The 25,081-nt window shown below is 36.7% G+C and overlaps 1 protein-coding gene across 2 annotated transcripts in view; it reads left to right on the top strand.

Moving 5' to 3' along the window:
* The window catches only part of STIM2 (stromal interaction molecule 2), a gene marked incomplete at its 5' end in the record, with an annotated part of 168,580 nt that overhangs the window by 50,627 nt on the left and 92,872 nt on the right, over positions 1 to 25,081 (top strand). For both annotated transcript variants that reach the window (XM_082653519.1, XM_082653520.1), the window contains one exon: positions 15,519 to 15,649. In XM_082653519.1, the coding sequence (XP_082509645.1) occupies positions 15,519 to 15,649 (131 nt within the window). The remainder of the gene's footprint in view (positions 1 to 15,518; positions 15,650 to 25,081) is intronic.

Here is a 25,081-nt window from a genome sequence, read left to right as displayed (position 1 = left end):
TTTGATTATTGTAGCTTTGTAGTATAGTCTGAGTAAGGGAGCGTGATTTCTCCAGGTCTCTTCTTCTTTCTCAAGATTGTTTTGGCTATTTGGGGTCTTTTGTGTGTCCACATAGATTTTAAAGTTATTTGTTCTAGTTCTGTGAAAAATGCCCTTGTAATTTTAAAATTTTTATTTATTTTAAAAATTTAATTAATTTACTTTTGGCTGTGTTGGGTCTTTGTTGCTGCACGTGGGCTTTCTCTAGTTGAGGCGAGCAGGGGCTACTCTTTGTTGTGGTGCACGGGCTTCTCATTGTGGTGGCTTCTCTTGTTGTGGAGCACAGGCTCTAGGCGTGCGGGCTTTAGTAGTTATGGCTCGCGGTCTCTAGAGTGCAGGCTCAGTAGTGCTGGCACACAGTCTTAGTGACTCCGTGGCATGTGGGATCTTCCCGGACCAGGACTTGAACCTGTGTCCCCTGCATTGGCAGGCAGATTCTTAACCACTGTGCCACCAGGGAAGTCCACCCTTGTTATTTTGATAGGGATTACATTGAATCTGTAGATTATCTTGGATAGTATTGTCATTTCAACAACATTAATTCTTTCAGTCCATGAACACGATATGTTTTTCCTTCTGTTTGTGTTGTTTTCAATTTCTTTCATCAGTGTCTTACAGTTTTCTGAGTACAAGTCTTTTACAAATTCCTTAGGTAGGTTTATTCGTAGATTTTTTTTTGATGTGATGGTAAATGGAATTGTTTCCTTAATTTCTCTTATACTGTTTTGTGAGGGTTTTGAAATGTAACAGATTTCTGTGTATTAATTTTGTACCCTGCCACTTTACTAAATTCATTGAAGAGCTCTGGTAGTTTCTGGTGGCATCTTTAGGATTTTCTCTTTGTAGTATCGTGTCATCTGCACATAGTGACAATTTTACTTCTTTCTAATTTGGATTCCTTTTATTTCTTTTTCTTGTCTGACTGCTGTGGCTAGGACTTCCAGTATTATGTTGAATAAAAGTGATGAGAGTGGGCATCCTTGTCTTGTTCCCAGTCTTAGAGGAAATGTTTTCAGCTTTTCACCATTGAGTATGATGTTAGCTGTGAGTTTGTCATATATGGCTTTGATTATGGTGAGGTATGTTCCTTCTGTGCCTACTTCCTGGACAGTTTCTGTGTAAATGAATGTTGAATTTTGTCAAAAGCCTTTTCTGTGTCTATTGAGATGATCATGTGGTTTTTATTCAGTTTGTTAATGTGGTGTATCACATTGATTATTTGCAGATATTGAAAAATCCTTGCATCTCTGGGATAAATCCCACTTGATAACAGTGTATGATCCTTTTAATGTATTGTTGGGTTCGGTTTGCTAGTATTTTGTTGAGGATTTTTGCATCTATGTTCATCAGTGATATTGGCCTGTAATTTTCTTTTTTTGTGGTATCTTTGTGTGATTTTGCTTAGAAGTAACCTTTGAGATCTGTTTGAGTCCCTCTGGTTTATAGGAAATAGAAGCTACTAGTGTATGTACAGAGCTGTCTGCACAACCTAGGCTTCCTGTTTTCCAAATCGTTTGTTTTTCCTAGTTTGTCTTCCTTCAAATTAAACACTGGATGCTTGAGAGAAACTTTGACTTCTTTAGGCACATAGTTGAGTGCGTCATTCCCAAGAGGTTAGGTAGAAAAGTACATGTGATATTAGGGAGAAAAAGGAATTTTAAGACTTTAGTTTCTTAAGTTACCAGTAATTAAAAGTGCTGTCAAAGTAGTTATTGGTTTTTTTTTTTTCCACCAGAGTTTAAACAAAGAGAACCTTGTTATACTTTTCAGGGATTAAAATTCATGTAATGCAGTAAGAAGTAAGGCTCTGTGTAGTTGCTGCATAACTTTGTACTTGAAATTCAGTTGAAATTTTACTTAAAAAAAATTACTTCAGTATAATTTTAGTAAAATTTTACCTTATATTTAACATGAAAACTTTCAAACCAATTGTATTTGTAAGAGTTAGTTCCTTGAAATCTAATTTGTCTGCTTAATTCCTTATTGTCACTAAATATAGTCTTGAAGAAAATTGTTTCCTTCAGATTTAAGTTCATACTCATAGTGGGAAGGGTTGTTTTTATTTGAGCTTTGAAGATTCAGTATACAGTAAGTCCCCTACATACGAATGAGTTCTGTCCGAGAGTTCTGTTCGGAAGTCCAACAAAGTTAACCTAGGTACCCAACTAACACAATCGGCTATATAGTACTGTACTGTACTGTAATAGGTTTAAATATATTGTCTTGTATTTGTGGTGTCTTATCCCCGGGACGGGCTTTTACCTCCCTCTCTCTCACTGCTGCTGTAACTGGAGACCCCAGACTGCTGCTCTCCTTCGCTCCAGCTTAGCCTTCTCTCCCCCTTCTTCTTCGTTAGAACAGCACATATTTCAGTTGCTAATCCCTATCTCCAGTTCCTGTTGTCTGCTCTCATTTAAGAATTTCCTCTTTCCTTCCTTTCTTACCCTTCCTTTCCCAGGAAGTTTATTCCTTATGAAATGATGAGACACACAGGGACATATTAAAAGGACATATTAAAAGGGAGGAAGCCAGGTTTGCTGAGGCAACTTTAAAATACCAAATGTCTTTGTAGAAAATATGTGTCCCATATTTTAAATGAATTTTTAAAAATTTTACTTAAGTCATTTTCATCATGCTTGCATATTTTTAAAGGTAATGCTGTTACATGCTAGATTTGTCAGTAGTTATTTTAAATAAAGTTTCTAGGAACTGAGGCTGTGTTGTTTTTGTTTGAATACTAATTTCTCTGAAGATTTAATAAGCATTTATATAAAATTAATCGTAATTTTGTTGATTTAAAGTTGAAGGTCACATTTAACATGGCTTGTTACTTCTTTGCTCTGAAAAGCAGGACATTTTACTTAAATAAAACTCATTACATATATCCTCATCACAAAAGTAGGGCATATACCTTCCATAGAGAAGGTTTAGTTCCTTTGTATAATACATGTTAGTTTCTTTTTAGGTTTTATGGGTGTTGTTAGCTGCACTATAGTTCTCCAGGTTTACCAAAACCATGTATTATTTTTTACTTATATTTTTCAATGCTACTCATAAGAAGTTATGAGGGTGAATATTTTATGCTAATTTTGCAGGTGAGGACGTTAAGAACCAAAGATGTTAAGAGGTTTGCTGAAGGTTACATGGTTATTGCAGTGAAATTGAGATTAGAGCTCATGTCTGTTGCCAGAGTTGATGGTATTATGATTATTTAGGGAATATATGAGCTGATAGGTAGACAGTTTCATGTGATTATAATAGTTATGCATAAAAATGCTGTGAAAGTGGAGAATAGGAAATATCTGTTAAGCAGTCAGGAAGGCTTTATAGAGGGGGTTAATCACTAGTGAAGTGATTCTTCAGGGATCAGAATGTGCTTTGTATTTCATGCTGGGTTGAATGGGCTTTATTCTTTGGGGGATTGGGAAGTACTGAAGGATTTCAGCAGGAGGGGTGATGTGACCATCTTCATATTCTAAAGATATGGTGGCCGTAAAAGGGGATACATTTGTAGCGTGGTAGTACTAGAGATGGGGAGACCATTACAGGAAAGCTGTGGGGGAAGTGATGAGGTTATCTCTGATGGCAGCGGTGGAGAGGAGGAGAGGAGGGAACTGGATTTGAGCTTTTAATAGTCAGACAACATACAAATGTTGTTCTCACTTCTTCCATCCCCCACCCACCCCACCCCATCAGAAAAAGAGCTAAAAGTTTGCGTTTAGAAAACTGACCCAGTTCTGATCATCTTCAGGTTGCTGATCTGCAAAGAGCTTTGCTCTTAATTGTTAAGGGTATAGCTACATTTAGGATAGAAATCATGTCTTTTAGTGACAAAGCTCTTTCTTTGGATGGAAGCTAAATTTATGCCTGGATTATGGTAATAGTGTAAATAAGACTTTTCAATATAGGATCTACACAGTCACATCATTTCAGGAAGCAAAGCTAACATTACTTAAAATGATCAGTACTATTTTATGAATGACTTCTTTCATTCCATTTTAGATCATTATAAATCATTTCTTAGAAATTTCTGATTGAGTTCTGTAGGCAGGAAGAATGCTGTAATTGTCAGTCTCTTTGATTTCATGTCCTTCTAGGCCAGATTCTACCTATTTGATGCCACCCTGTATCTTGTCCTTTCCTCATATCCTGAAACGGAAGAGACCTGTTGCAATGTTCCCATCCGTCATGTGGTAGGTGGAGTTTTCTTGGATTGTCTGTAAGAACAGTCTTCCTATTGCTAATTGGGCCAAACTCATAATAATATGAATTTAGTTTTTAGTATCTAATCATTCAGAGATTTAGTTTATATATCTTTCTCTAAAATTATGAAACACAAAGGAAAATGATGCATAGTTATATTTATGCTTGATAATCAATGAGGTCTTTTTCTGATTGATAGCATATCTATTTGATGGAGGCTGCATACTATAGTGGAATGAATGAGAGTTCTAGAAATTAGTAAAACTTAGCTTGTAAATATTTTTGTAATCTGCCCCATTCTATATCACCTTATTAGCACAATCTTAGTTCGGACCTTGTGGCTTGGCATAATAAAATAACTTGTCTCTCTGCCTTCAGTCTGTTGTCCTCGAATCCACACTCTGCAGCTACCTGAATATTCTATAGGAAACACAAATCTCACGCCATCCCACCCATGTATCCATGAGTCTGTTGTTGCTAGTGAGTTCTGCTAAATGCTTGAATTTGTGGCATAACCAGAGTGGCTCCTTGAATATTTAATTTCCATGAAGTCTTGCTAGCTCCGACAATTTGACATACACACACCCACACACATACTTGACTTCTGTAAAATATTTCAATGCATTCATTTCTTTTTATGCTTTAAGTACTGTTTACTTATTTACTTAATAACTTGTTGATAGTATTTATTAAAATACCTGATATAGATTGATGTTAATTGAGATGGGTATAAAATTATGAAAAGATAGAAAATAGGACACATAACTGATAGTAAATAAGAAAGCGGCACAGATCTCTGTCAACCATCTTCATAATTCCTTTTTTAAAAAAAATTATTTATTTTATTTTTGGCTGCATTGGGTTTTCGTTGCTGCTCGTGGGCTTTCTCTAGTTGTGGCGAGCAGGGGATACTCTTCATTGCGGTGCATGGACTTCTCATTGCGGTGGCTTCTCTTGTTGCAGAGCACGGGCTCTAGATGCACAGGCTTCAGTAGTTGTAGCACGTGGGCTTCAGTAGTTGTGGCTCGCGGGCTCTAGAGTGCAGGCTCAGTAGTTGTGGTGCATGGCCTTAGTTGCTCCACGGCATGTGGGATCTTCCTGGACCAGGGATTGAACCCGTGTCCCCTGCATTGGCAGGCGGATTCTTAACCACAGTGCCACCAGGGAAGTCCCTTTTATACAATTTTTAAAGGTTACTTTCCATTTACCATTATTACAAAATATTAGCTGTGTTTCCTGTGTTGCACAGTACATCCTTGAACCTACCTTACACCCAGTAGTTTGTAGTTCTCACTTCCCCACCCATATATTGCCCCCACCCCGCCCAGGCACTACAGAGCAGACTTTATATCTGAGTCTGTCTGTCTTGTTATATTCACTAGCTTGTTTTATTTTTTAGGTTCCACAAATAAGTGATAGCATACAGTATTTGTCATTCTCTGTCTCACTGATTTCACTCAGCATAATACCTTCCAAATCTATTCATGTTGCTGCAAATGGCAAAATTTCATTCTTTTTTTATAGCTGAGTAGTATTCCTTTTTATTTATATACCACATTTTCTTTATCCATTCATCTGTTGGTGGACACTTTGGTTGCTTCCATATCTTGACGATTGTAAATAATACTGCTATGAACATTGGGGTGCATGCATCTTTTTGAATTAGTGTTCTGATTTTTTTTTTTTTTGGATATATACCCAGGAGTGGAATTGCTGGGCCAAATGATAGTTCTGTTTTTAGTGTTTTGAGAAACCTCTGTACTGTTTTCCACAGTGGCTGCACCAATTTACATTCCCACCAACGGTGTACAAGGGTTCCCTTTTCTCCATATCCTCGCCAACATTTTTTATTTGTGTTCTTTTTGATGATAGCCATTCTCACAAGTGTGAGATGATAATCTCGTGGAATTGATTTGCATTTCTCTGATGATTACTGATGGTGAGAATTTTTTTCATGTGCCCTTTGGCTATCTGCATTTCCTCTTTGGAAAAATGTCTATTCAGTCATTCTGCACATTTTTTAATTGAGTTTTTTTTTAAAATCACCTTTTTAAAAAAAATTTTATTGATTTTTGGCTGCTTTGGGTTTTCGTTGCTGCGTACGGGCTTTCTCTAGTTGCAGTGAGCAAGGGCTGCTCTTTGTTGTGGTATGTGGGCTTCCCATTGCAGTGGCTTCTTTTGTTGTGGAGCATGGGCTCTAGGTGCGCAGGCTTCAGTAATTGTGGCACGCACACTCAGTAGTTGTGGCTCACGGGCTCTAGAGCGCAGGCTCAGCAGTTGTGGCACATGGGCTTAGTTGCTTCGTGGCATGTGGGGTATTCCTTGACCAGGGCTCGAACCCGTATCCCCTGCATTGGCAGGTGGATTCTTAACCACTGCGCCACCAGGGAAGCCCAAGTGGTTTGTTTTTTGATGTTGAGTTATATGAGCTATTTATATATGTTGGATATTAATCCCTTATCGGTCATATCATTTGCAAATATTTTCTCCCATTCATCAGGTTGTCTTTTTGTTGATGGTTTCCCTTGCTGTGCAAAAGCTTTTAAGTTTAGGTAGGTCCCATTTGATTATTTTTGCTTTTATTTCCTTTACTTTAGGAGGCAGAGCCAAAAAAATATTGCTGTGATATATGTAAAAGAGTGTTCCACCTATGTTTTCCTCTAGGAGTTTTATAGTATCTGGTCTTACATTTGGATGTTTAGTCCATTTTGAGTTTATTTTTGTATATGGCTTAGAGAATGTTCTAATTTCATTCCTTTACATGTAGCTGTCCAGTTTTCCCAGAACCACTTATTGGAGAGACTGTCTTCTGCATTGTATATTCTTACTTTGTTTCTTATAGATCAATTGACCATAAGTGTGTGGGTTTATTTCTGGGATCTCTATTATGTTCCATTGATCTTTGTCTGTTTTTGTGCCATTACCCCATTGTTTTGATTACTGTAGCTTTGTAGTATAGTCTGAAGTCAGGAAGCGTGATTCCTCCAGCTCTGTTCTTTCTCAAGATTGTTTTGGCTGGAGTGTATTTTTTTTTAAATTAATTTATTTTTTATTTATTTATTTTTGGCTGCGTTGGGTCTTCGTTGCTGTGCACGGGCTTTCTCCAGTTGCAGCGAGCGGGGGCTACTCTTTGTTGTGGTGCGCGGGCTTCTCATTGCAGTGGCTTCTCTTGCTGCAGAGCATGGGCTCTAGGCACGTGGGCTTCAGTAGTTGTGGCACGTGGGCTCAGTAGTTGTGGCTTGCGGGCTCTAGAGCGCAGGCTCAGTAGTTGTGGCGCACGGGCTTACTTACTCCGCGGCATGTGGGATCTTCCTGGAGTAGGGATCGAACCTGTGTCCCTGCATTGGCAGGTAGATTCTTTTTTTTCTTTTCTTTTTTTTGTGGTACACGGCCTCACTGTTGTGGCCTCTTCCGTTGCGGAGCACAGGCTCCGGACGCGCAGGCTTAGCGGCCATGGCTCATGGGCCTAGCTGCTCTGCGGCACGTGGGATCTTCCCGGATCGGGGCACGAACCCATGTCCCCTGCATCAGCAGGCAGACTCTCAACCACTGCGCCACCAGGGAAGCCCGCAAATTTACTATTATTCCCATTTTACAGATGAAGAAGTTAAGGCAAATAAGTTAAATAACTTTCCTGAGGTTATATAATAAGAGGCAGAATGAGAATGAATTAAAAGTTCTTTTTCCTCCTACAGAGTGCTCAACATTTCTCATCTGAAAAATTGGGATAGTGATTTTATTTTTGACTGTTGTTAAGTTCTCGCACTGAGAGAGAAGTGAAACAGAGAAGTGAAACAGTTGGATCAATGCCTGTCAGTAACAGCAATGTTCTCTTTATTTCCTGAGGTGTTGATATAGGTAGAATGGTTTTAATGGTCTTTGTTCTCCATAGCTTATGTTTTGCTTATAGCTTTTTAAAAAATTGTGGTAAAATATATATAACATAAAATTTACCATTTAAACCATTTTAAGTATATAATTCAGTGCCATTAAGTACATGCACAGTGTTCTGGTTGTAACTTTGAATTATCATTTTCTTCCCTCCAAAACAAATAAAAATAAGCAAAGCTATTTCACTACTCTGTGCACATAATGTTGCTAATCAAAATGTTAGAGTTTAGGGCTTCCCTGGTGGCGCAGTGGTTAAGAATCCGCCTGCCAATGAGGGAACATGGGTTCGAGCCCTGGGCTGGGAAGATCCCACATGCCATGGAGCAACTAAGGCTGCATGCCACAACTACTGAGCCTGTGCTCTAGAGCTTGCAAGACACAACTACTGAGCCCACGTGCCACAATTACTGAAGCCCACGTGCCTAGAGCCTGTGCTCTGCAACAAGAGAAACCACCGCAATGAGAAGCCCACGTACCGCAACAAAGAGTAGCCCCCACTCGCTGCTACTAGAGAAAGCCCGTTCACAGCAATGAAGACCCAATGCAGCCATAAATAAATAGATAGATAAATAAATAAAGTTAGTGTTTATAGCATCCTGGGAAATTAGGAGTCAGTAAATAAGTGTATGCATGCATCTGTTTACTTTTGTTTTTTGCACCTAGTCAACAATATTTTCCTGCATATGACAGATACAGCAAAGTTATACTCAGATATAGTATTGCTTTCTAGGAAGTTATAGTATAAAACACAGTGGGAAAAATTAGGCAGCTGTCAATGAATCTAGAGATAAATACAGCTGCATAAATATTTCTCATTTATTTACATACATTAAATGAACATATTGGTTAACCACAAATGTAAGTGTAGATATTTTTGGGTTGAGGAATGTGTTGGTAAATGAATTGCATATTAAGATAGTTTTGAGGCAGAGGCATCACCTTGTCTCCTACCTTTAGAGAGGCTCTTTGAGAAGATTAGTGGGAACTTTTTGAGGTGGCAAGGACAAGATGCTTTGTGAGGGTGGGGGAATAAGTGGGAGTGAAATAATCAGAAGATGGTAAGTTGAAAAATATCCCTGGAAAGTGGGAAAGGACCTAAGTAACTGAGTTTGTATCAGATAGTCTGTTTAAAACATTTGGAAGGTATAATTGAACTTAGCAATTTTTAAGGGAAGTTTTTAGCTAACAGGTGAGGGGAAAGTTCTTTCTTTTTACAAGAGTCAGACTAATTAATGAGGACTTTGTAAACGAAGTCAGTGATTCAGAGCTCCAAGAGGCAGTCATTAATCAGAAAGGGTTTCAAAATAAAGGCTCTTTATTTTCTTTTCAGTATAATACTTAAGCCATAATTTGATATATCAGCAGTGGTTTCTCAGCCCTGTTGTTGGTGAGGTCTGTCTCCTTTGTTGAACTTTTCAAAAATCTGAGTTAAACATTTGAGATTCAGAATCCACCTGCATTTTTATAGCCTCCTGGTATAGCGTCGTGTATACGAGTTACAATTTTCCTTTTCTCATTTGTTGTTCTGGCATGTAATATACTTTCAGTAAATATTAGCATAGTTTGAATATCTATGAAATTATATTTCCTGGTACCATATACCGGGAAATATAATAGATTATGGGTTGAAACTTCTCTTTAAAAAAGTATGTGGCAGCCTTTATTATTTATTTATTAGACTTTTTGAGAAACATCCATTAATCCTCCTGTATGCCAGGTGTTGGTGATATGCTAGACATTGGGATAATAAGAGAAATAAGGCAGACTCTGCCTTAAAGAGGATATCAAAAAAGAAAGAAGACATTATTCACTTTCTTTTTGAGTTTGAATCAGATTGTTGGTTTATTGAAAAATGACACCAAACGGTTATCTCTGAAGATTTTAGAGAAGATTTGCTCTCAAAATATTCAGATTGAAGTGTTTGATTTGATAAATGCTTGAACTATTAGTGGAAGCACCAAGTATGAACAATATTTATTTAAAATTTTTCTCTCAGTGGTAGTAATTAAGAAAATCCTAATCATGAGACTCATAAAAGTTGCCAGCGTGGTAAGCCATGTTCTTGGCAGTATATGATGTTGCACATTGTTAATGGGCTACAGTCATTGGTTTGTGATGAAAAGTCGGCTGGCTCTCCTTCTTAGTTCTCTTCTGCATGAAATTTGCTGACCTCAAAGGTATTATAGGAGGGAAACTAGCTTTAAAGACTGGATTTACTTTTTCAGTTTCATTTATTTCTTAAGCTCTTATTTTCTTACATTTCTGAACTATATTCCTTGCCTATATCAATTGACTGGGACAACAAAATATAGAATATGGCATAAATATTTGTGCCTCTAGTAAAGGCTTAATGGAGTCACATTTGGCGCAGTTTGTAACTCTGTGTTGTTTGGTTTCACTCATCCAAATAGAAGTTACCTTTGTTTTACCTAGAATTTTATTAGTTCATTCTAAAAATGTCAGTCATATTTGTCTCCTTTCTCTCAGTACACTCAGTTGTCACTTCAGTCTGACCTCTTCCATCTATCCTCACTGCTGTGGTTGTAGTTTATGTTGTTACTTCCTGCCTGTACTGTTGGAATAGGCATTCACTGGTAACAAGCATGTAAACTGAGACTATAGTTTTTTCTCTAGATTAAAATAAAACTGACTATATGGGAAAACATTTTTTGAACTTGAAAGCACTACACAAAATATAAGTTGTGATTTCTGTTATATTTGCCATCAAGTCACAGTTCACTTAAAAATGATCAGTGGCTTCTTTTAGTCTCTTCTTTCTTGGTTCATTGCCGTTCACTGACGGATAACCCCAAGCCATCTTTCCAGATTCACATCCTACTGCTCCTCCACCCATGCTTGCTAGTGTTTTCTTCCTCCCTCTGGGCAGTACTGTTAGCTGGCAGAGGACAGTTCCTTGTTATGTGGGACTGGCCTCCCCAGCCCTCCGCTGAAGGCCTACAGCAGCAGATGGAGGAGAGGTGAGCAGCGAGGAGCCCTGAGTAGCACTCTCAGTAGAGAGCCAGTCTGCTAGCCAGACTGCTCTTTGTGGGTCCCAGATATCGTCTTATTTCCTCTTTGGGTTTGTTCTTGTTTTCTCTTTTTCTAACCCCACTTATTAAAATCCAATTTCTCTTTCCTAATACCACCAAAAATGCAATTGCTTGCATGTAAAAGCCAGTCAGCCATAATTATTTATTAGGAGTAGTACTGTATAATAATAATGTACATATATTATAACATATATAATAATAGTAATAATATATAGTCATGAATAAAACAAGCTTAGTCCTTGCCTTCATGAAATTTTATCTTTGCTGCTAAAGTATAAGGGCCTTGAATCTTAAATATTTTAAAGTTCCCCTCCATTATTTTTTTATAATGTGTTGTATATTTTGTTCATTAAGTATTTAAACAGCAGTATTTGACAGTGGAAAAATAGACTTTATACTTTAGCTCTTGAGGGCCACTGAATACTTTTAATTGGAGCAGGAGTAATATTAGTAGATTTCTACTAACACTTAGAGTTAACTTTAGTACTATAAAGAGGTGAGGGGTTTTACTGTCACTTTCTACATCTTAGTTTTCTAATCAGCCAAGTAATTTTGTGAAAAGTTTTTCTCTTCCAAACATTTATATTGGAAACCAGTTAGGTAAGTAATGCAGTAAACATATTTTTTGAGCGCTTACTATGTGCCAGACACTTCTAGGCACTCAGAAAAGAGCAACAATCAGAACAAAGCCTTTCATCTCATGATTGCATTATAGTGGAGGATTGGACAGTAAGCAAGTAAATACATAATATATGCACTGTGATTAAGTGCTGTGAAGAAAAATATAACAAATAGAAAAGGAGAAGGCTATTTTAGATAGGGAAATAAGATGACCTCTGAGGAGAAACATTTGTGCTGGAATGAACCAACAGTGGGTGTACTTGGGAGAAAGAGCTTTGCAGGCCAAGGAAACTGCAAGTAGAGGGTTTCAGTGAGTAATTTATTAACACTTTTTCCCTTTTATTGTCACTTTAGAATAATCTGTAGATCCCTCTATAGTCTGACCCTCAATGATATTGTCAGTCTTTTCTCTTAATTACCTAGTCAAATGGTAATAATAATGCCTATTTTATAAACAAAGTGAAATATATAATTTATATATAAATTTATGTAATATGTTATAGACACTCTGTAATTGATAGTTATTGTCATCATTATTTTGTTAGTATAACTATTAGCAGCTTATGTTCTTGCCCATTCATGTCTTCCTAGAGAACACTTGCTCATCTTTTAAGAATCAATGTGTAAATATCACTTTCTCCTCAAATCTTCTTGCTATACAGGACTACTCCCTTAGTTTTACTGCCATTATATATTTATTACATGTCTGTCATTGTACTTGCCATATTTAACTTTGCTTTTACCCTTTGTATACCTGGCTTCTAACCTGAAGTCTGGCATTTATGTATTTTGCTAGATAAGTAACAAATTAAGAAGTTTATTTAGTTGGCTTCTAATATTTATATTGGTTTAAACTTTCAACATATGTCTGTTACTGTGGTAGTATACTTATTGTAAAGGTTTTTTCAAGGGGAGTGTGAATTAAAGGTACGTTATTCTCAAAAGGAGAAGTAATCTAAGAAGTATAGGTCTGTATTTCAGATTATGTTTGTCATTTATGAGGTATCTAGTGATCCCCTTCCTTGGGACACATTTATGCTTCTTGGTTCTCTCTGCTTCTCAGCCAGGTTCTGGCAGTATCTATGATAGCAATCCTTTATTCTTCTCTGACACTGGTGACACTGACGCATTTATGTTCATTATACTGACACTCGAACATGAATTGGAGTCTTGAAGACTGGTGTGAATCCCAGGTCTGTCATTTCTAGGGGTGTGATCTTAAGAAAGTAACTCATTAGTCTCATTTCCTCATCTGAAAAATGGAGATAATATGTTCCTCACACAGGGTTGTAGGGATTACATTATGTACATGAAAGAGCATTGGCTTCTAGAATATATCAGATGTTTCTTATTAGGTGAAATCATTTTAATTCAGTAACTCTGTTTCTGCAGAATCAGATTGAGCGTTTGTTTGGCTTTGGGTAGAGGAAAACAAGGTGGAATTTAACAATGGTGTTGATTGCTGACTTTGGTTAAGTCTTACTCTGTTTCAGCTGATTCCTTTTTTTCTCAGTGGAATGTGCTGGTCTTGATCCAGAGGAAAGAAAGGAATGCTCAGCATAATAATGCTAGAAAGATATATCACACCACATTGCATTTAACACAAGGTGAGGGCACCAAGGGGAGGAAATTTGCCTTAGTTGGGTGTCCAGCACCAAGTACAGGGCTTGGCACATGACAGGCACTCCATATCATGTTTAAATGAACAAGTGATTCTGTTTAGATGAGAAACCTGTTCTGGCTATGGAGTACATAGTGCATTTTGGGTAGCTAAGGTAGATGTCTGTAAGATGTTGGCAAAGGAGACTGATTTTGGTATTTTAGCAGTTGTCTTTGAAACCATTATACCTGATTCATTATATGTACAGTTCTTTTATATCATATTGTATAAAATGCATAAATGTATAAATGTATAAAATTGTATAAAATCATATTGTATAAAAAGCTTAAGCTTTTTAATGTTTCTGCCGTCCTCACTGTTGACTTCGCTTAGAGAGTTTGACAACAAAGCCTATTTAATCAGAGTGAGTGATGCTGAGACTTTCGTTATTGTACTAGTTGTAATAACTTTCACTTCATATGTTTGTTAGCAAAATAAATACGTGTTAAAAATATGTCTGCTGGAGGCAGTAGCATGTTGTATACACATCTTCTTCACACCATGTGTTGTTGTGATACCTGAGAGCTTATATTTTATTTTGCATCCATTCAGAATAACTTGTGGGCATATGAGGGTTCTGGATGTCTTGTGAATTAGGGATCGTAATTGACCATTATGCCTGTAAGTTCTTAGATTTTAGCAAATCTTAATCAGAGTTTTGAATATTTATACACATATTTATGTCACATAACTTATAATTTCATTTTTAGAGAGTTTCCTTTTCTGTTTCCTTCCCTTCTAAGATTAAAGGAATCAAAATTAAGTTTCAGATTAAAAACTTAAAACTATTAAATGTTAAATTGCCAAAATGTTCTATAAGTAGAACATGCAGGTAATATAGGCTTAAATTGTTTTTTTTTTAGAAAATTATTAGTTTGTCTCCAGGACTGGCTTCTTTTCTTGTAATTTTTTTTCCTAAATGCAGAATTAGATATTCTTAGGCCGTTATGGCTGCAATAGAGCTTAGTAAACATCTAGTCTACTTGCTTTATTTTAGAGAGGTAACTAAGATACAAGGACAAGTGATTTGTCCACAGTCAGTTAATTCATAACAGGACCAGATGATAAACTAGATTTTTAACTATTGTTGAGGAGATGGCCATACTGTGGCTAACCCTTCTGTTATGCTAATAACCACTTTAAACTTTAAGACCATACTGTTCCTAGAAATACATGTGGATCTGATGATGTTTTAAAAGGATATTATTTTAGTGACCTGGTAGAAGTCAGTTCCTGGAATTTGTCAATCCAGCAGTCAGCCAGATTGGGTGTGAGTGAAGTTTTGGCAGTACTTTTCCATTTTGGTATGTAGACTGTTTACTAATTGAGTCAACAGGAGGTAATTTTTACTAATCTCATTTTAAGCCATGAAAAGCCCCACATTCTCTTTAAATTGTTAGTTTTGACAACCTAGATGTGAGGATTCACTCATTTTCCATAGGAAAAGGTTTAGCCAATAAACATGTTAAGGAAAACATGAAGAACAAGATTTTTAAAAATTCAGTTTTTCCTTGTTGAATCTAAGAAGTTATACATTTTATTTTAAAAAGTCATATGGTGGACTCTTGGATTCTGTTAGATAGAAAAATGATTAAAAAATGTCTAAGGATCATGTGAATAGTCTTCATTTCTTTTTCTTGTATTCTTTGTGATGTTTCCCTAGGACTTACATTTTAAACTGGACTATATAAAAATAGCACCTTGTACTCTGTGATGTTTAGTTTTTTTTTCCTTTTTTTAAAGGAGAGAGTTTATCTGTTTTGGGGGAGGAATAATTTATAAATATAATGATCTGGATAAGAAGAATGTAGACAACCTGAATTTAGTACTGGTTTTAGTTGACTAATATCAATTAAATTGAATTATTTATTTTTAGTCAGTGTGTTCATATATTATACTTTTGATGTGAAGAATACCCTACTAGACTTCTTAAAGCCTCTTAGTTTGACTTAGTCTGAAATTTAATTTGTTGGTTTTGTTTTAAATTACATTCTCTTGACTATAGCTTGTGTTTGGGGATTGCAAGTTAGTAATTGCCCTTTGTTCTATTTCAGATCCCTGCATGTCACTGAGTCCACCATGCTTCACAGAAGAAGATAGATTTAGTCTGGAAGCTCTTCAAACAATACATAAACAAATGGATGATGACAAAGATGGTGGAATTGAAGTAGATGAAAGTGATGAAGTAGGTGGAAACCCTTTTTCCCTGGTATTCTCTTAAAACAGAATGACCAAGTTTTTAGTCTTAAATTTTCCCATTATTCCTTGTATGACTCAACTCCTTCATCTTCATCATCTTTAGTTTTTCTCTTTACATTTTAATTTTACCCTTTGTATTTACATGGTTTTTCTTTTTTCTTTTTTTTCACATCTATACAGGTCTTCTCAGTTTTATAAGAATTCCCACTCTGTGTACTTGGGTTTCTCAAACATATATCCTATTCTGACTATGTCAGTTATCTATTGCTGCTTTACAAACCACCACAAAATTTAGTGGCCTAAAACAACATTTTGTTATTTCTCCTGATCCTCTGGGTTGACTGGGCTTTGCTGAGCACTTTTTCTGTTCCCGTAGTTATGGCCTGAGAGTCACTGTGGCAGTTGCATTCAGTTGCCAGCTCTGCTGGGCTGGAATATCTCAGATGACCTCTTTTCCATCAGAGTCTCTCTCCATCCAGTCTCTCATCATTCAGGAGTCTAGCTCAAGCTTCCTTACAGCATGGCAGCCAGCTTCCAGGTGGCAGTGTTCCAGGAGAACAAGTTTCCATGTGAAAGTGCTTATCATGCCCCTGCTTGCCAATGCCTGTTAATATCAAATTGGCTTAAAGCAAGTTATTTGGCTGAACTCAGAGTCTGTGTTGGAAAGGATTATACAAGGATATGAATACCAGGAGATGTGGTTTACTGGGGGTCACCAATGTCCTAATCTACTGTACTCACCGTACAAATAAATAGTACTTTATTTCTTAAGCATTCTCATCTTACCCCTGTCTATTGTCCCTTTTGGTTTTCTTCTTAGAGGTTGTTTTCTTTATTTGACTATGGTCTCATTCTAACCAAATTCCCCAGTCAGTTTTTAGTTCTTTTCACTCTTTTTGTTGTATTTGTCACTGTTGAGATGCTTCTCTTTTAGTTTACATGATACTAAATTACACTATTTTCTACATTATTATCTAATGTTGTATAACAGTGACATCCTCTCATCACATTTTTATCTAATCACATTGTTATGTAACAGAAACATTCTCTAAAGATCGATTTTTGACCTGCTGTATAAAACATTTACCTTGAGAATGCTCATCCACTTTCAGGTTACTCCTGATGCCTCCATCTCTAAGCCAGTCCAGATTCTGACCTACATATATTGCTTTCTGCCTGACATCTTTTGAGGGCTCTTGTTTTCAGCTTAGTTTATCTAAAGCAAAATCCCAGATCTTCTCTTTGAAATCCCTCACTGTTCAATGGCAATTGTGGACCTACTTCTCGGTTGTTACTCTTTTATTTAATTTTTTTAAAGTTTATTTTATTTATTTTAAATTTTTGGCTGCGTTGGGTCTTTGTTGCTATGTGCGGGCTTTCTCTAGTTGTGGCGAGTGGGGGCTACTCTTCATTGCAGTGCGCGGGCTTCTCATTGCGGTGGCTTCTGTTGTTGCGGAGCACGGGCTCTAGGTGCACGGGCTTCAGTAGTTGTGGCACATGGGCTCAGTAGTTGTGGCTCGCGGCTCACGGGCTCTAGAGCGCAGGCTTAGTAGTTGTGGTGCATGGACTTCGTTGCTCTGTGGCATGTGGTATCTTCCTGGACCAGGGCTTGAACTGTGTCCCTTGCGTTGGCAGGTGGATTCTTAACCGCTGTGCCACTAAGGAAGTACCAGTTGTTACTCTTTTAAATTAGGAGTTGGCAGACTTTTTCTGTAAAGGACCAAATTATGCGTTGAAATATGTCCCCCCCCAAAAAAATACTTTGAAGTTCTAACCCCCAGTACCTCATAATGTGACCTTATTTGGAAATAGGTTCATTTCAGATGTAGTTATTTAAGAGGAGTGTATATTGGAGTAACATGGGCTCTTAATCCAATATGACTGGTGTCCTTGTAAGAGAGGAGAACACCATGTGGACAGACAGACACAGGGGAGAAGATGATCATGTGACAGTGGATGCAGAGATTGGAGTTACGCAGCTACAAGTCAAGGAATGACAAGGATTGCTGGTGACACCAAAAGCCAAGAGAAAGGCATGAAACAGATTCTCCCTTAGAGCCTTTCAGAGAGCATGGCCCTGCTGACACTTTATTTAGATTTATAGCCTCCAGACCCATGAAAGAATAAATTTCTGTTATTTTAAGCCACTCAGTTTATGGTACTTTGTTACAGCAGCCATAGGAAACGAATATAGGCCAGCTAGCAAATAGTTTAGATTTGTGTGAGCCGCATGATCTCTGTTGGATCTACTTAACTCTCCCATTGTAGTGCCCAGCAGCCATAGACAGTATATGAACTAATGGTCATGGCTGTGTTCCAATAAAACTTTGTTTGCAAAGACAGCCATCAGTCTGTAGTGTGCCAACCCCTGCTATAAATAAAATTTTGTGTTCTTAGAATTTATTCCTTTTTCTTCCTTTTTCATTTACCTGTTTTAGTTATTTACTTATTCCATTTTAATCTAGGTATTTATTATCTTATGCCTAGATTATTACCTCTAATTTTTTCCTCTCTAATCATCATGCATATCACTTTGAGAGTGTCTTTCTCTAGCTAAGAAATTTAACAGTGATTTCTTAGTACTTATTAGATCAAATATTAACTCTTTAGTCTTTTTTTTTTTTTTTTTTTTACTATCTCTGCATCAGCTGTTTCATGCTTACTGAGAGATAATCTCTTCTCATTGTGGTTAAATCATTTTAATTAGAGTTCAGTTCTATTAGTACCAAAATCATGGCTTTCAGTTCAAAGTAGTCAAATTTATTTCTTTCATTTTTGGAACTGCAGATGACAGGATAGTCCTATTTTACATTGTTTCCAACTTAAAAAGTATTTGAAGTATGTAAATATATTCTGTTGGTCGTAAAGTAGAGTAAATGAAATGAAGTTGATGATTATTAGGAGTTTTACTTGCTGGAATATAACAAAGTAGTTGTCATTTATTGAGGGTCACTTTATTATACTGAGTAATTCATTCTCTCAACATCATCACCATTCCTTCTCTTTCTTCCAGTACAAACACACACATACACACAATAAAATCAAGCTATAAAACTACTTTTTAGAAGTAATACTCTGAATTATTAGTGATGAATTGTTCTTTCTGATCCTCCCAAGATTGTCTAAATTGTTTACTTAGTTGCTAATATAGTTGCTTAAGATTTTGATTATCAAATAGTCTAACATAAATTCCACTTATTCCATAAATTATTACTATCTATATGAATTATGGAGTCAATAGAATTTTATGTTCATATATTTGATGCTCTTTGTAGAGGAAATTATTCTCTAGACTAAACAGATTTCCTGAAATTATTGTTGTACATTTTCTTAGTCATTTACAGTATTAGTTTGATCAAATTCCATGTCAACTCAGAGAGAGTGTAGTCTTTAGTAGATGAGTACTCTGTGCAGTTTCATAATTCTGTCCATCAATTAGATTGGAGATAATTTACAACACTAATTCTTGTACTGAGTTGAAAGGTTATAATTTTAAGTTATTACACTGATGGTGCTAAGTTTTCCTTTGATTTTGGTATTTCTGAGGAACTAATTATTGCTTAGATTGTTTTAGGTTAAGGAATATATTAATTCAGAGGGATTATTATTTTTTTTTATAATTTATTTTTTTTGGCTGTGGTGGGTCTTTGTTGCTGCACGCAGGCTTTCTCTAGTTGCGGTGAGTGGGAGCTACTCTTTATTGCAGCGTGGGGGCTTCTCATTGCTGTGGCTTCTCTTGTTGTGGAGCACGGGCTCTAGGCACACGGGCTTCAGCAGTTGTAGCTTGTGGGCTCTAGAGCGCAGGCTCAGTAGTTGTGGTGCACGGGTTTAGTTGCTCCGCGGCATGTGGGATCTTCCTGGACCAGGGCTCGAACGCGTGTTCCCTGCATCGGCAGGCGGATATGGTTAATTTGAAGAGTTTTAGTATTATAAAATGTTTGAAAAGAGTGGTGTGCACTTTCACTTTTTAAAGCTGGAATAGTTTTAGGTAGCCACATTTCAGAAGTTACAAATTAACTTATTAAGATTGGTTAATTCTGAGCCTAGAATAAGGCTAGATTCTTTATATTAAAAATCTACTTAATAAAATTACTTTTGTTATTAATTGATATATCAAGTTATAAATATTACTACTCTGGGGTGTTTTCTGACACCAACCAGTTCTTCAGTTTTCCAACACCAACTGCATTTCCAACAATTCAATTCAATTCTGACGCTCTCTCCCTGATCCCACAAGTTAAAGGGCTCAGTCTCATAATACTGCCCTTACCTCAGATCCCAGTCACAAGTCTCTGGTTATGTTTTTGAACTTCTGACTGACTGGCGATAAATCTGGGGTTCCCATGGCTCCTTCCTCAGGTTTGAACATTTGCTGGGTATGTATCTGGAAAAAACAAAAAAACACGAATTCAAAAAGATACATGCACCCCAGTGTTCATAGCAGCATTGTTTACAATTGCCAAGATATGGAACCAACCTAAGCATCCATCAGCAGATGAGTGGGTAAAGAAGATGTGGTACATAAATACAGTGGAATACTACTCAGCCATAAAAAGAATGAAATTTTGCCATTTGTAGCAACATGGATAGACTTGGAGGGGTGTTAGGCTAAGTGAAATAAGCCAGACAGAAAGAAAAATACTGTTTGATAGCACTTATATGTGGAATCTAAAAAATAAACTAGTGAATAATACAAAAAAGAAGCAGACTCACAGATATAGAGAACAAACTAGTGGTTACCAGTGGGGAGAGGGAAGAGGGGAGGGGCAATATAGGGGTAGGAGATTAAGAGGTACAAGCTATTATATATAAAATAAATAAGCTACTGTACAACACAGGGAATATAGCCAATATTTCATACTAATTATAGAGTATAACCTTTACAAATCACCATATTGTACACCTGTAACTTATATAATATTGTACATCAACTGTACTTCAGTAAAAAAAAAAAAGGAAAATTTGCTGGAATGGCTCACAGAACTCAGGAGAACACTTTACTTATGTTTACTGGTTTATTAAAAAGGATATAACTCTGGAACAGCCAAGTGCTGTATATGTATAGGACAAGGTATGGTAGAAGGCGCATGGAGCTTCCATGCCCTCTCTGGGCATGCTGCCCTCCCAGCACCTCCCACACCTTGATATATTCACCAACCTGGAAGCTTTCTGAATCTCTAAGTTCAAGAGTTTTTACAGAGCTCAGTTTTCCCAGAGGTCAGGTAGCTGGGACTGAAATTTCCGGTTCTCTGATCCCTGGTCTTTCTCATGATCAGCCCCATCCTGAGGCTATCTAGGGGCCCCTCCCTTAGTCATCTCATTAGCATGAACTCAGGGGTGATTAAAGGAGGAAAGGACACTCTATCACTGAGGAAATTCCAAGACTTTTAAGAGCTCTGTTCTAGGAACCAGGGATAAAGACCAAATATATTTCTTATTATATCACAATTTAAAAAATATTTAAATATGGAAAAAATAGCAAAAATTCATATTTTTTAATTATTAAAAATACCTTCAAGAGAAGGATCTGTTGCAATTGTGTATAATATATAGACAGAGAGGTATTAAGTAAGCTTATGCAGATATTTGACAGCCGATTTGAATGTATTTGATTGCATAATAATTCCTAGAATTACAAGTTATTTTAATCTTTTTATCTCATCATCAGATAGTAAATGCTCAAATGTGTGAAATATTATCATTATCACTGTGCCAAACAAAGTAATCACGCATGGTTGTATAATTTATACTTCAATGGAATTCTTATTGAGTCTTAAATTTTAGTGGAATTCCAAATATTTTGTAATAAAAAAATAATAACTTTGTTAAAAAGTAAAACTTATGTTAAAAGAACTTAGAATTCTATCAGTATAATAGGTGAACTTGAATGTTTAAAAACAGAAGATATCTTTCTCTCTGTATTTCTTTTAATATGAATATTTAAAAGCAAATATAGTATGCTTCTGTGTTTTATTAGTACCCCCAAAAATCTAGAAATCCATTGTACAGTATGGTAGCTACTAGCTATATTTGTCTATTGAGCACTTAAAATTGAGGTGTGTTATATGTGTAAAATGCACTTCAGATTTTGAAGATTTACATAAATATTGAAATATTGATTACATGTTGGAAATGATTATATTATGGGCATACTGGGTTACATGAAATATAATATAAAATTAATTTAACTTGTTTTTACTTTTTAATGTGACTCCTAGGAAATTTTTAATCACATATGTAGATCACTATTTATATTGGACAGGACTGATCTTAGAGACTATAGTGTGTTGCAGGCTTTAAGAGAATGGGTTTTTTTTTTTTTTTGTGGTACGCGGGCCTCTCACTGTTGTGGCCTCTCCCGTTGCGGAGCAAGGCTCCGGACGCGCAGGCTCATCGGCCATGGCTCACGGGCCCAGCCAGGCCCAGCTGCTCCGTGGCATGTGGGATCTTCCTCGACCGGGGCACGAACCTGCGTCCCCTGCATCGACAGGCGGACTCCCAACCACTGCGCCACCAGGGAAGCCCAAGAGAATGGGTTTTTAATTCTGTAGTTCTTGGACCAGTTTGGTGCCTTCAGTTCATTATTGCTACATCTTGATTTGTATTTCTTGTTAAAGTGTCTTTTTTTTAAAGAAGTGAATATTAATACTGTTATAGGTCTCTAGTAGCCATCATTAGGAAACTTCATGAATTTAATAGGAAACCTTAGAAATTTAAAAATACTTAATTTCTTGTGATTTTTGAATGGAAATATTGCTTTTTAAAAATTTTAGCAAAATATTTAGCATTTGAAAATGCTGGTTGGAAGCTTAATTTTTTTCTCTTTAGTACCTATTGTTTTTGGTCATATGAGAAAGCATTTACTTTTCTAGTTTATTCATTCATTTGATATTGAGCTAATATTTGAGGATCTGTTCCATGCCAGATACTCAAATAGATCTTGAAATATATCAGGAAAAGAACAGACAAAATCTCATATAAATCTTCAAGCCCTTAGGCTAACATTCTGATGGGGCTTGTGACTAAACAAAACAAAACTAAACAAGACTAGACAAAACAAGACTAAACAAAGCAAGACTAAACAAAAAACTAAATAAGCAGGGGAAGGGGGATCAGGACGGGTAGATAATGGATGGCTGTAATTTTAAATAGGATGGTCATGGCAGGCCTCATTACGAAGGTAACAAAGTGTGTACTGTTTGCAGTGCTTGGACAAGTAAGAGAATAAATATCTGGCAATTTTCCAGAGCTATTCTACAATTGAAATTGGAGGCCTAGGGGTGTTTCAGATTAGGAACAGGATATGCAGCTTTTGCTCTCTAGGTCATTGTCTTCTGACGCAAGATCTAGAAGATTAGATGTCAGTGTATGCTGAATTTGTGACCTGCTTAGATTGAGTTATTGATTACAGTTAAGTTTGCCTGTTCTGTCAATATTGAAGGTATTTTGGACAGTGTAGGTACTTGATTAGCCAATAATTTAAATGAGAGTATTGAATGGTTTTGTGGCCCTGAGCACAGCAGTAGGAGGCAATGAGAACTGACATTGTTATTGCCTACTTCATGACTGGAAGTTTTATTATAGTTCCTAGTGTGTATGAACCTTGTTTTCTGTTTTTATTTTTCCCCCTTTTTCTTTTATATTTTAAAAGGTTTCTTCCCCTTTTTCTACTTTTTCCCCCCTTTTATCCATTCTTCCCGTTCATTTATGTGATTCCAGATAGTTTTAGAATGTTATCAGTTGGTTTTGTATACAAATGTATATAAAACCAACTTTAAGGCCAACTTATGTGAAAAATCTGGTTGTACCTGGTATTTGTTTTTCTTATATTAGCTATTCTGCCTGAAAAACACCTTTGTCATCATTTCTCGGTACACTTCTCAGAAAACTTAGTTTTAACCACACAGATGAATCTGTCTGAAACAAGGAGAGTCACTTAAGAAAATAGGCAAAAGTAGGGTTAGAAAAAAATAGGAGAAAATACATTTTAAAAAAGGATCGCTGAGTTTTGAATTACGTGGAGTATTGTTTCTAAAGGAATAACTGCGTCTGTTCTTTACTGAAGTTTTCTAAGTTAAAATTTCAACTTAGTTATCTATTATTGTGTAACAAATTCTTCCCAACTTAGTGGTTTACTAAGCCACTCACGGTTTTATCATCTCATGGTTTCCGTGGGTTCGAAATCCAGGAGCAGCTTAGCTGGCTCTTGCGGCTCTGGGCCTCTCACTAGCTGCGGTTAAGATGTCAACTGGTATTGCAGTCATCTCAAGGCCTGATTTGGGGAGGATTCACTTCAAGGCCTACTCATGTGGCTGTTGGCTCCACAGGTCCTCACTGGTTGCTGGTTGCAGATGTCGGTCCCCTGCCACATGCCTCTGTCCATAGGGCAGTGGTCTTCCCTGAGTGAGAGGGGCTGAAGGGGGTGGGGGGAGCACGGGGGTGGGAGAGAGAAAGTCGGGGGAGGGAGGGAGGGGGGGAGAGAGAGAGAGAGAGAGAGAGAGGGAAAGGACAACATGGAAGTCAAAGTCTTTTTATAACCTCATCTTGGGAGTCCTGTTTCATCACTTTTTGCCATATTCTGTTTGTTGGAAGTGAGTTGCTAGGTCCAGCTGATACTCAAGGGGAGGCAGTTAACACAGGAGCACAAATAAGAGGATGTGGGGATCATTATGAGCCATTTTATTTTATTTGTTTATTTTTGTCTTGTTATCTCATTTTATTTACCTTTTAGAACTCTTCCTATGAGCCATTTTAGAGGCTGCTTATCGTGGTTTGTTTTTGTACTCTGCTAGAGAGATTTGATGGGAAATTCTCAAGCCATGGAATTATAAAGTATAAAAGCAGTAAAGTTATATGACTTCCTTCAAAAGGCTTTGCTTTGGAAGTGACCCACAATAAGACTTTTCATGTTTATCTTTGTATTAGGATATGTCTAACATTTTAAAGCATGTTAAATTTGATTAAAGTTATCTACTGAGTAGTACTTTACATGCACAAATGTACCGGTACAACTTATTTGACTGAAGGATCACTTGGTGTTCACCTGAAAGGACAGGCAGGGCAAAGGTAAGGTGAAGAGAGTAGGTGCTAAAGAATTCTTGCTGTTAAATTATAATTATTGAGGTATTTTCCTGTATACTGAAATTTTCATAGTTTAATTAGTTAAAAACTTGATGCCGTAAAAGCAGGCTTTAATTCTTTCTGGAAAATAATAGCAATAAGCATACAACTAGAATAGCAGAGAATGTTAATAGTTATTCCATAAAAAAAAGGGTTAGATGGCCAAAACTGAGAAATGATGAATTAATTTAGTTTTGTTACTGGAGGACTTCTCAAACTTGTATTTATGGCTTTATATACTAAAATAACAGAAAACATTTATTTAGCATTTACTGTTTGTTCCACACTGTAAGCACTT

Source organism: Grampus griseus (genome assembly GCF_964374135.1).
Source record: "Grampus griseus genome assembly, chromosome: 4".
In the NCBI taxonomy this organism is placed as follows: domain Eukaryota; kingdom Metazoa; phylum Chordata; class Mammalia; order Artiodactyla; family Delphinidae; genus Grampus; species Grampus griseus.
Note: the sequence above shows the minus strand (reverse complement) of the source record. Positions and strands in the feature narration are given on the sequence as shown.